The 12,927-nt window shown below is 27.1% G+C and overlaps 1 protein-coding gene across 5 annotated transcripts in view; it reads right to left on the bottom strand.

Annotated features, from left to right (window-relative positions):
* The window catches only part of Fas1 (fasciclin 1 Fas1 domain-containing), a 264,552-nt gene that overhangs the window by 88,912 nt on the left and 162,713 nt on the right, over window positions 1–12,927 (bottom strand). For all 5 annotated transcript variants that reach the window (XM_074258907.1, XM_074258908.1, XM_074258909.1 and 2 more), the window contains exon 2: window positions 5,438–5,576. In XM_074258907.1, the coding sequence (XP_074115008.1) occupies window positions 5,438–5,576 (139 nt within the window). The remainder of the gene's footprint in view (window positions 1–5,437; window positions 5,577–12,927) is intronic.

Genomic DNA, 12,927 nt, shown 5'->3' with positions numbered 1-12,927 from the left:
TTACAATATATGTGTTATATATATATATATATATATATATATATATATATATATATATATATATATATATATATATATATATATTACATAATTAAGAAATGATCTTGATTCTTGTAAACTATTGACTTTTTTAAAGATATAAGCTCATCCTGATGTTACAATCATCAAGAGCTTTCATTTGAGTACCCACATCAATTTTTCATATATTTTATATATTTATATATATTATACATATGTATATATGAAAAATATTATATTATCAAAATTATATTATATTATATTATATTATATTAAATATTATATTATATTATCAAAAATGCATGTGGGTACTCAAATAAAAGCTTTTGGCGCGTGTAACATCACGATGAGCTTATATCTTTAGCAATAAAATTATTTAAGAAAGTACAGTGCAATTTTACAAAAGTCATTAATTAATAAAGCAAAATTTTATTTACTTTTAAAACCAAAAATTAATAAAGCTTCTCACTTTCCTTTGTTGTATTTTTTTTTTACTATAATCATTACGTTATTAAAATAATGAAACCAAATATTTTGAAGCAAGAGTATTTTTTGAAAGATAACATTTTTTGGGATGAATTATTTATTTTTTTCTCTTTGCTTTTCAGTGTGAGCTCTGAAGTATTTGATTGAAATCAACGATCAGAGATTAATTAAAAATAAATAACACACTCTCAGTTATTATTTGTTAACCAGCCGTGATTGATATCTATTTCGCATGCCAAAGTAGCGAATAATTAAACAAAATATACATCATATTCATTAAATAATATATAATGTATAAAAAATAAACGGTGGAATACGATTTATAAAATACACAAAGCAAATGGATTGAATGATACGCACCGGGCTTGAATTTTGTTAATGCCAAAGTATCCTGTCCACGAGTATGTACGCGTAAACCGGTGTTCGTTATCATAGCCTATCAATAATCCGATAGTCCTGTAGATCCTACATCGGCTCGGCGCATTTATTCATATTGATGCGCATACGTACTTTTGTAGGTGATATCATTACATCTCTGTATCATTGGAAACCGAATAGAAATTAACTCGCCGCTTTGACCTCTGTTTTTTATCTCTCGATGTTTGCGAGACCTACGTTTATTTTGTTTATCTAGGTATTTTGACTGGTCAAAGCTCAATGTATTATTTGGAGTGTATGCAATAAAAATAAACGTTATTTTTATTAACGGTTAAAAGTTATTTTTTAGTAAAACGGAGAAAAATAATTTTTTAGTAAAAGAAATCTTTCGATGAAAAATTTGAATTTAGTAATTAGAATTACCGACATTTAACAAATTTTAAGGAGATCTAAGTACTCTTCTAGTATTAAGAATGCCTATAAAAAATAATACGTAGAAATAATTTTGTTATGCATTTTAAAATTAATTTTTAAATTAATTACTAACATTTTTGAGGAAATTTCCGAAAAATTTACTCATTAAATAATTATTAACATTTAATTGACTAATAAAAAATAGAGCAATCTGAATTGCCGGTATAAACTTGACAACACCGCAAGAGTTCCCAAACCTTCAAATTTATTTATGTTTACTGTCTAACTAAAATGACTAAGATCTTCTAGGATCTAAAAAAGACCATTCGGCAGTCGAAATGGAAGTAGATTTCGTAATAAATGTAAAAATCCAAAAATTACTGCGATTGAAAACAACGATAGCCGTAATGAATATGGATCATTTTTCAAACTTAACATACTTCATTGATAATGATGGTATTTCATTGATAACAATTTTTTAATAAAATATTTGTTTCACTGAGATATAATTAAGAAAGAATGTGACATTTACAGACAAAGTATTCTGTCATAATTTACTGAATAATTACAATATTTTATTAATGAGGAAATATTACCTTTTTCGATGACTTGTTCTGAAAATTTTCTTTCTTTGAATTAAAAATTACAGAGATATTAATTGTAAAAAGTAAAAATTATACAATTCATTATTAAATATTATCAACTTTATTGAAAATAGTTTGTTCACATGGAAATAAAAAAAACTTTGTTCAAGAAAATAATCCTTGAATCATGAAAATTATTTATAAGAATATCCATGATCTTGTATTAAGTCCGAAAATGAAAAATTTTAATTTTTATGATTTTGAAAATTTTGAAATCATGGCATTTCTAAATTACTTGACCGATTAAGCTCATATTCGAACTTGACTTCAGTATCTATCTGTAGAATAAGTATGTTGAGTTTGGTAAAGATCCATTGTAAATTGACGACGCTATCGTGGTGACAAGTCGCGTTATATCAATCGCGTTAAATTTTTCAAAAGCTTTGTCATGAGGACCATTGCAATAGTTATCGCGGTTATACGGAAAAAACGACTGTAAAATTTACAGAAAATAATCTTCAAAATTTCCAGAGTATATATTCTTTAAAATTTACAGAAAAAATATGTAATTATTACTTGTGAGTTTGTGTGAAAACTACGAATTTTTTTGTAAAATTTACAGACAAATTCTATGAAATCTCCCTGATTAAAAAAAAAAGTATTGAAAAGTATTGGTTTTCTTGTCAATCCAATACTTTTCAATCCTTCTTTCTTTGTCTCAATACTTTTTTTTATTCAGGTCTATAAGAATATTATGTGATCGTCGCAGAGTAACATCTTGAATTAAAATTATGTTTGATTATTGATTAAAAATGTAAATTATAATCTGTTAATAAGTAAATTTTTAATTTTTTTTATCATATGTGAATTTAATAATTTACTTATTTAATTAATTTTATTGTAAGTGAACAAATTTTTTTTTTTACTGATTATAAAAAAATCAGTAAAATCATCTTATTTTTAGTAACAAATCCTTTAAGCAATAAATTTATTTTTTTATTTCTGGTTTAATTTTTCTTAAATTCTTTTTCTTGTATCGAATAGAACAGTTTCTTGATTTAATCTGAAACTCCAATAAATTGCAATGTTTTCGTATAATTATAGAAGCTGTTGTTGAAAATTACTCAAAATTTTCCACAATATTCAAACATCGATTCCAAAAAACTTAATGAATGCTAACCATTAGTAGAAAGAGCATGATACCGAAAGATTGCCACAAAAAAATTTCATAACTCACATAATAAAAACTAGCCAACTAATTTAACAATCCAACGAAAGATATTTGAATGATAAATAAGCGGGCAGCAAGGTGGTACCTTGCTCATCCGTTCCCCCTCCTGCAAAACAACGGTGCTTAAGCCACAAAATTATTAAAGTTTCCAGACTAATTGTCAAAGTTTTCCCAGCGATATACAAAATTGCTTCGGAACCACCGGACTTCTGAGTGTTCTACCACGACAGCTTTTCGCTGGTAGTAGCTCCACTACTATTACCCACCGAATCTTTTTCATTTATGCAGTTATTGTTATTATTATTGTTATAAGTGTTATTATTATAGTAATTAATTATCAAGAATAAAATTTGTTATTGAGGATAAATTTAATTAATTTACTAAGCAAATTCCGAGGTTGCAGAAGCTTAGACGAAGACAATGTACTCAAGATCTGACGATCCTAGTTAATCTGAGTTTGGATTCCCGTAATATTGTTGTGCCAGAGTACAGGAGCCGCAGGATTGGGTCAAAGGACCATGGGGGTATTATACACCCTGCTTCTCTAAGGACTATATAGAACCTCTGTTCTACAGATACTGAGATACTGAGATTAACTGTCCGCTTGCCTCTCGTACTTGATCCCACTATAAGCTAGTAACCCTTTTTTAACAATTCAATCCACTTATTTACATGTTCCTCAGGTATTTTAGTAGTCAAATATTATGATTTAACAAACATTTCATCCGTTAAAAATAGCCAAAAAATTTGATAATTCGATACGACGTTTAAAATCTCTTTATATCTCATGCAATAACGTCAGCTACAGCTTTATTATTATCATTGTTTATTTTGGTTCAAGTTGATATTTAAATTGAGGTGACTTTCTGAAAGTTAAGTTTACTTTAAAGGGTATGTACTACTGTATTTAATAAATATTAAGTATCTTCGTATTTTCTTCTGCCCACTAATAGTCATTATCTTCAATTGAAGCTTACGATTTTTTTGTGGAAAATTTAAAATAAAATAAAATTTCAAATTATTATATAAGCTTCTTTAAATCGTAATTACGCCGTGTACTGATAAATTATAAATAATCGAGAATTGTTTTTAAAATCTGTTTTATTAAAGAGGTCCTTTCGCTCCAGTTCAGTCACAACAGCTGTAGTAGTCAATAATTCGATAAATTAAAAGAAAAAACCCATCAAAATTCCTAAAATTAAAAAATAAATAGTATATAAGGAATTAATCCTTGAAATTTTTAAATTAAGAAAAAAATAGTTAAATACAAAAATTAATTTGACTCTTGTAAATCAGCTGTTAGTAACCTGTCCGTGATTTGGCAACGCTATATTTCGGTTGTTTACATTTTCATTTGCACAATATAACCTTAACCACGTTTAAGTTTTTGCAGTCAGTGTAAATAAATAAATTAATTAAAAATGTTTAGTCATAAAACCATAACATTCTATTGTCTTATGGCAAGAATGCTAGTATTTTTTAATTATTGTTTCATTTTTCAATTGTGAAATATGAAAATTTGTTAACAATAAATTAACTAATAAGTATGAATGAAAAACATAAGTGCGTTAAAGTTTAGTTTGAATTTATTGAATGGTCTGAAGCTCGCGCGCTACGCAACGTTGCCAAATGTTCTGACGCCATTTAAATGTAGGTTACTTAAAAATTTTCTGTGATTTTATAATTTTAATTTCTCCATAAATTCCACGGCAATTTATATATTTTATTGCAACAAATCAAACCTGAATATTTCAAAAGCGTTATTATGAGTTTTTTTTTTACCCTATCTAATCGATAGTTAATGCCTTAATTCGAGATAGTTGACTTTCTCGTAAGACTCGAAAAAAATATTAACATTTTTAAAAATTTATTTTTCAAAAATTTCCACGGTAAAGAATAAATTAAACTTGACTAGTAGATAAATAAGGACTTTAACTATTAGACAAAAATTAATTTTATGCATAATCTGATATTTTTTATTTAACATTGATGACGAAAGGACCTCCTTAAAAAAAAATATTTAAAAAATTTACAAATAACAGCACTTAAGGCATGCACATTTGGATTTTCCAAACCTTTTTTTTGGTACAAAATTTTCTTATTAATTTTATTCTATTAAAAAATATTTGTCTTTAATTAATTTTTTTTAGTACATATTTTATAGAAGATTATCTTTTTACTTTATACAGATTAGTTTTCAATTTTAATTTTGCATTAACTCTATTAATTTTTTTTTATTTGACATTACCTTGTACTCACAAAAAGACTTTGTCCTCCGACAATCTAGTAAATTAGATAAAATTAATAAAAATAAAATACTACTCACACATATGATAGAGAACTAGCGCATCTTTGTTTTGAGGGACATAATCTTGAAACGCACGATTTGTCGGTGCGAATACGGTAACATGTCGATACATCAATGTATTGTTTGCCACTTGATTGTCCTCCAGCAGATGATAGAACTGTAACAATAAAAAAATTTCTATTTTAAATACAATTGAAATAAAGAGTGCATTATAAAGATAGAGGAAATAAAAAGTGATATTATGATTGTATATTAAATAATCATAAAAAAAAAAAAAAAAAAAAAAAAAAACAATAAAGTAAAATGAAATAAAACGATCGAAGGGTTATTGAAGCGCGGAAAGCAGAAAAGGAAATAGCGTTGAATTGGAAGATAAAATAAAAATAGGAAGAGGGGAAAATTAAGAGGAATGAGTTGTAAGTTTTTTTTTTTTTATTTTACTATTTTTGTTTGAGGGATGAGTGCGAGTTCCAACAATGAGTTAAGGTGAGGAATGAATAGGAAAGCAGTAATTTGTAAAACGTAACAACAATGACAGCCACAGGGTTCTACGTTATACCAGTACAGATGAATGCGGAATATTAATTGTTTACTTTGTTTTATTTTTATTTTTCGGCTTAAGTATTATTTTTGTTTTTTTTTTTTTATTTGACGAGGCAAATTCTAAAGATCTTGCATCCTTTATTTTAATTCCAGTACTATGCTATGAATTATTTCAGTCAAGGCGAAAATATAAATTATAATTTCAGCAAAATGAAAATTTTTTGGAAGAAATTATTAATGTATCTTAAGGAGATCCACGCGAAGAAGTCAAATATTTAAAACGTTCTTGAAATTTGTAAATTCAATCTACGTAGCCTGATAATTAATAAAAAAATTAAAAAAGCAGTAGGTTTCTGGAATCTATATATTAGGGTGTGCCAAAATGTATCTTCCTTGGTGGATCTCTTAAAATTGGAATTTTGAGTTCCGCTTTTAACAGGGGCTGTGTTTGGGCATTTTCTGCAATATTTTGAGGGAATAGGATTTTTTTGATTTTCAAAGAATTTTTTAGCAGAAGCTTAGTTTGGGCATTTCCGCTGAAAATTAAAAATTTGGCCAGAAGTGCCCAATTAAATCTGCTGTTAAAAATTCTATGAATAGAAATGCTATTTAAAATAACCGCTTCCGCTAAGGACTTCTCTAGTAGAAGCGTCTAGCATAGAAATGTCGCTACAAGTTTATAGAGTCCCGATACAACGTCCCTTGTCTTCTATATTTCATCATCCTAAATATGCTAAAGTAACGCAGAAGAATTTCGAAAAAACGATTTGAGTAAATGATAAACATTTTTTATAATTTTATATTTAATAATTTAAAATCATTGTTCTAACTTTTATCAATATCTTAAAAAGTATTGTTGCTCAATTTAAGTGATGACTGATCTCTAATACCAATTTTATCAAGTATAGTATAACTATTTCCAGTATGTATAACCCGCAGGCCTTATTACCGTACCGTAGTAAAATAAGGTCTACTCGCAAGGTTTTTGAAAAAATTTAATTTTGTGTTTGTTTATGGTGAAAATTACCATTACTCCATTATATTTTATGGCTCGTGTATTAATTTAAAAATTAATGATACATTGCAATAATTAAATGCAATATTTTCGATTTTTTTCAAAATCTCCCTTAGCTAGGCCTTATTACCTCCCGGTACCTTATAGATTGGTTATTGTTATAAGGAGAGAAGCTATTTGTTTACAAATTGTTAAACGTTTAAAAAATTAGCCTTTATATAGTTACGAAAAGGTTGGTTAATATTTATCCAATAATACCTTTAATTATTTATAGTTTATTAAATTAAAAATGAAAAATTAACATCTCGGAGTTTTTTCATAATAACATAAATAAAATTTTTCACGCAGTACATTTTTACTCTTGAAAGATTAAATCGATTGAAAATTAATTTCGCAAATTTTTCTCAGCGAAAAATGTTAATCATTTTTTTTTCTTTTCAGTATAAAATTCATGAGAAAAATTGCCAGAATGAAATGTAATCTAAGGCGCTGCTTTACCATTTATTAGTAACATAGTAACAGCAACTTTTTTCAAAGTGAACTCTCGAGTAAAAAAAAAAATACAAAAAAAATCTCCGAAATATCTGCAGATAATATAAAATTAAAAAAAATCAAGTATAGTATAACTATTTCCAGTATGTATAACCCTTGGGCCTTATTACCCTACCGTAGTAAAATAAGGCCTATTCGCAAGGTTTTTGAAAAACTTTAATTTTGTGTTTGTTTATAGTGAAAATTACCATTACTCCATTATATTTTATGGCTCGTGTATTAATTTAAAAATTAATGATCTATTGCAATAATTAAATGCAATATTTTCGATTTTTTTCAAAATCTCTCTTAGCTAGTCCTTATTACCCGCCGGTACCTTATAAAAAAAGAAAATCTTTTGGCTGAAAATACTAACTGCCGCAATACGCCCTTTTGGCATTTGTCATACGATAATTTGATTGGTCTTTTTTGATTCGCACAATATCGACTATTGATTATTGAAGGAGTAATTATCGGAGATATTAATTAATAAGCTTGTTGTTATTATAGGTAAGTATGCATACATGGATACGTATATTGATTCGAGAGGTATTGAAGAACTGGGTGGGGGTAAATAGATAACAATTATCCACTAATTGACCACGAATGTATCAATTTAATGAAATTAAATATTAATAATCAAAATAATGAAGTACTTAGGATGAATTTATTTCAATAAATTATATAAATTGCAGGTAATTTTTAGCAGTTGATCATTACTTATTATAAATCGACTATTATTTATTACAATTTACTTTTTCCGTATATTTACTAAAAAATTTTAATAATTTTCTGACCATGTGCCTGAATAATGATTTTCTTTTGATTTACAAACTTCTTATCGATAGCTTTGCTGCTTCTTTCGATCTGCGGGCATAAAAATGGAATGAAAAATATAAAACAAGCAATAATATTGAGTTGAAAAACAGCGTACAGTAAATATTTGTCTGCAAGAGTTTTATTTTTATATATTTGTACGATATAATAAGAAAATATAAAGGTACCGATAAAATAGGGTTGACAGAGCAATAGAGAACTGTACTAAAGGCATTTCTTATTGAATTCGTGACTCACATTTGAATCTATATACACAAACCGGAAACAGAAAAATTTTATTTCAAATCAAATTTTTTTTTATCTGTACTTACAAATTTTTCGTTGCTAGTGAGTAAAAATCAAAGAAAAAATTACTTTGTAAAAAAAGGACATTGTTGTGACAAGGAATTAATTTATTGAATATACTGAAAAATTTTATTTCTCAACTGAAGAAATGAAAATTTAACCATCAGTAAATTTCTTGTTGAAAATAAGTTTTCTGAATTTGGAAAAAAATAATTTTGGATTATTTGACATTTTTTAAGATATAAGCTCATCCCAGTGTTACACTCATCAAGACCCTTAATTTGAGTACCCATATCAATTTTTCTTATCGATATACATATATATATATAGGATACTTTCTATAGATATAGTCACTCATCACGATATCTCTGGAACTATAAAACCTAGAGACGTGAAATTTGCCAGGAATATTCCTTTCGCCGAATAGAGGTCAGCTAAGAACGGATTTTACGAAATTCCACCCACAAGGGGGTTGCGGGGGCGTTAACAATGAAAAATTTCCGCTTTTAAACTATAGCTCCTGTCGACTTCAAATTTGGTAGAAATCTTCTGTAAGAGAAGTATAAATAATCTATAAACGAATTTTACGATATCTCGCCTCGCAGAGGGTTGCGGGGGTGGGTATTAATAATTAAAATTTTTAATTTTCAAGCTATAACTCCTACAGACTCTAAATTTTGTAGGAATTTTCTGAAAGTGATGAAAAAATAATTTATGAACGAATTTTACGATATTCTACCCCAAAGAGGATTGCGGGGGCGTTAATAATGAAAAATTCCCGGTTTTAAACTATAGCTCCTATCGACTCCAAATTTGGTAGGAATCTTCTGTAAGAGATGTAGAAAAAGTCTATGGGTAAATTTTACGATAACTCATCTCACAGAGGTTTGCGAAAGTGAGTGTTAACATAAAACATTTTTAATTTCCAAGCTATAGCTCCTATAGACTCCAAATTCTTATTTCAAATTTTTTTCTTCGTGTCAATTATTATTCATTTTTGAAAAATAGCCACGCAAACATTATAAATTAATTCAATTGAGATGAAGAAAAAAATTTTTATTTCTTTCAACGTAAAGTAAATAAAAATTTTGTACTAGTTTAAAAACATTCTCAGTGATGAAATTTTATTAAAAAGTTGTGAAAAAGAATTTTTTATTTAAATAATCTATTGATTTTGAGTGGCGCTTACTACTACAAACAATTCTTTTATATTGAAGAGTATTAAGTAGAACTGAAACCGACATTGTCGTTACAAAGACGTGGCACAGGAACTCTGCGATAAAGAACAAAGGGAATAGAATGGGAAGTTCTGTACTATGCCAGCAGCTTCGAGTCTATTCGAGCGAATGGTACACACAGATGAGAATAAGTAAAGTCGAAAATAAAAGACGCAAAAGAGTTTCTGTGAAGTATATACACCGGTGAAACGATGTTGAGTGCGACACCAGACAATTCTAAAGATTTTTTTCCCTTTTTTAATTTTTTTTACGAAAATTGTAATTGTACTTTAATTCACTAAACGATTGATTTTAGTTTTCAAACAATTTTTACACATACCTATAGAACGCAAAATTTTTTGACGCAATGACCCAAAATTTTTACTGTGTAATTTATATTTATCCGAAATTGCACGCCTCATAAGCGAAGCGTTGAGGTTGTGCTCTACTCTCGAAATTTCAAAAAAAGCGATTTTCTCGAAACTGAAATTGATTTATTGTTATTTATATTGCACTTACAGGTTAATTTGAGTACATTAATATCAAGTCAAATAATTTTTCAGGCACATAAAATATATTTCAATAACAATTTTTTTGTTTAACATAGTAAATAATAACATTAAACATAATCTTTTCTGGACGTCCGTGTATGGATGGGTGTATGACATACACCCACATACACTGTATGTGGCATTAAAATTGATCGAAAAAATGATCGTACCGGAATAATTTTTTTTTAATTATCTAATGTAACACACGACAGAATTTCTTAGTTAATATGAGCGTTCAATTCACTGTCGTTAAATTATTATTTATAAAAAACTAATATATGACTGTTGATTTTTTTTGTATATTTATCTATACATTTTTATTATAGTATTTTTTTCCTCACCTTAGAGTTATCGCGCTACTAAACCATAGCAGAGTTTTCTGTTTTTTTTTTTTTTTATTATTTTATTTTAATTTGATTAATTATTTGATTGTTAGCAGTAATAAAGATAAAAAAACAATAAAAAAAATTGCTAAACTTCTTTAAAAGCATTTTTTTAATTTGTTTACTGAATAAAAATAAATTAAAAAAAAAAAGTCAAATGTAAAATCTTAAGTTGTAACCTCGTGAATACAGCTTTATTTGATATCTATAAATGGTACTTACTTACAAGTCAGGTAAAATTACATTGACTACTGAAGTGTTTTTCTACATTTTAATATTTTTAATAGTACGTTGTGAAGATACTTTTCATTTCATTTATACACTGATAGAAAAACAATATTGATTCAAGAAACTTTTTTTCTTCGAAATTTGAACTCTTGAAACTAGATATAGATATATTTCTTTCAAGAATTTTTGTCTTTTGGTTCAAGATAGGCGATAACATTGATTCAAGATGTTACCGACTTGTGTTAAGAATGGCTTTTTTGAGTCATTAATTTACTTATTTCAAGAAATAATTTTTTTCGGTATAACAGTTAAAGACTATGTAGTTTTTGAAATATACTTTGATGAATTATTTTAAATTTTTTAAACGATATTATTTTGGTTGAAAAAGTAAATGTATCGATTGAAGATAATATAGCTCTTAAGCCAAGAAAATCTAAATCAAGACAAGAAATTCTTAAAGCAAAATAATCATTTGTCTTCCAAAATAAATTCTTAGATCAAGAAAATATCTCTTGAGTCAACATAAATTTTCTATCAGTGTATTGGTAGATGGTTTATTGGTTTATTATATGTTTTTATTTATATATATAAACATGTTAACAAGGACAAGAGAAGAAAAAGAATGAGATTATGAAACATGCACTTTTGGATTTTCCAAACTTTTTAATAGCTTACACTTGGATAATTTATTTAATATCAATTATGATCAAGATTACATACACCCGAGTGATTAAGTTATAAAAATTGAACCTGTTAATTTGTATCAAAAATATCTGATAAAGATATGGGAGGATCAATTCGTTTTACGTTATTATATTACAATGAGAGGTTTCATTTGAACACCAGTGATAATCAGGGCTTAAATTGAAATATTAAATGAAATTCTCCATTTATCCGATTTATGTTAAATAATAAGTATGCGTACAATGTTCATTCAAAGGGAGAAAATATAATGCGCGAGATTCTGAAGAGTAAATTGATATCCAAGTTATAATAAAAGTTTTACCATTCATCGGAAATTCTATTACACATTTATTTCAATTAGGGATTGTAATAGTTCGGTTTATCAAATTGCATTGTTTCAAATATAAATGATTAAAATCACTATTACAATAGCTTGAAATATTATCTCGAGGCATTTATAATAAATAAACCTCAAAAACTTTTGTATATCAAAGATCGTTACATTCCAATAGTACTGAATCCATGTAATTCTAATTTTTTTATCTTTTGTAAAAAATAAATTTTTCTTTTTTAAAAAAAATATCCTATTGCATCCCTGAAGCGCGAAGCTCGCAGGTATGCTCTACTCTCGCCTAAAAATTGTGATTTTGATTAAAACGTGATTTTAATTACTCTAATGAAAAAAATTATGTGTAAAAAGCATATTGTGATACATAATAATGACTACTAATGAGTAAAAAAAATTTTCTTATCGATTAAATAAGATTTCTCAGGATAAACTCGTTTTTCTAACGAATTAAATAAGTAAGAGCGTGGTGTTCACAAAAGCACTGGGCTTGATAACATTACAGCTGTGTCAAAAATCATTTTCACGATTGAATTTTTTTTTTTATTCCCTAGGGAATTTGCCAAAATCCTTATGAAAATTGCGTGTCAAAATAATTTCGTTTCATAACAGTGAATTTTTTCCGACTATCAGTTCGGTGACTTTTTCTGCGATTTCGGCAGCCATCTATATTACTAACTGTTACCCGCCCGCTTGACTGGGCATTTTATCGAATTGCATTTTTAAATCTAAATTTGAAATTTAATTAGAGCATTGTTTTGACTTTCACAAATTCCAAATTTCATCGAATTAGCATATACCTTTTATCCATGTAATTATTCCAGCTAATATTCATTGTAATTTATAATGTGCAATCATTATAATGTTTGCATGGCTTTTTTTCAAAAA

The sequence above is a fragment of the Cotesia typhae genome, unplaced genomic scaffold (assembly GCF_013202065.1).
Source record: "Cotesia typhae breed Kobodo isofemale line unplaced genomic scaffold, CoteBio_Ctyphae scaffold_91, whole genome shotgun sequence".
Taxonomy (NCBI): Eukaryota; Metazoa; Arthropoda; class Insecta; order Hymenoptera; family Braconidae; genus Cotesia; species Cotesia typhae.
This window is presented reverse-complemented; position numbering and strand designations above follow the sequence as displayed.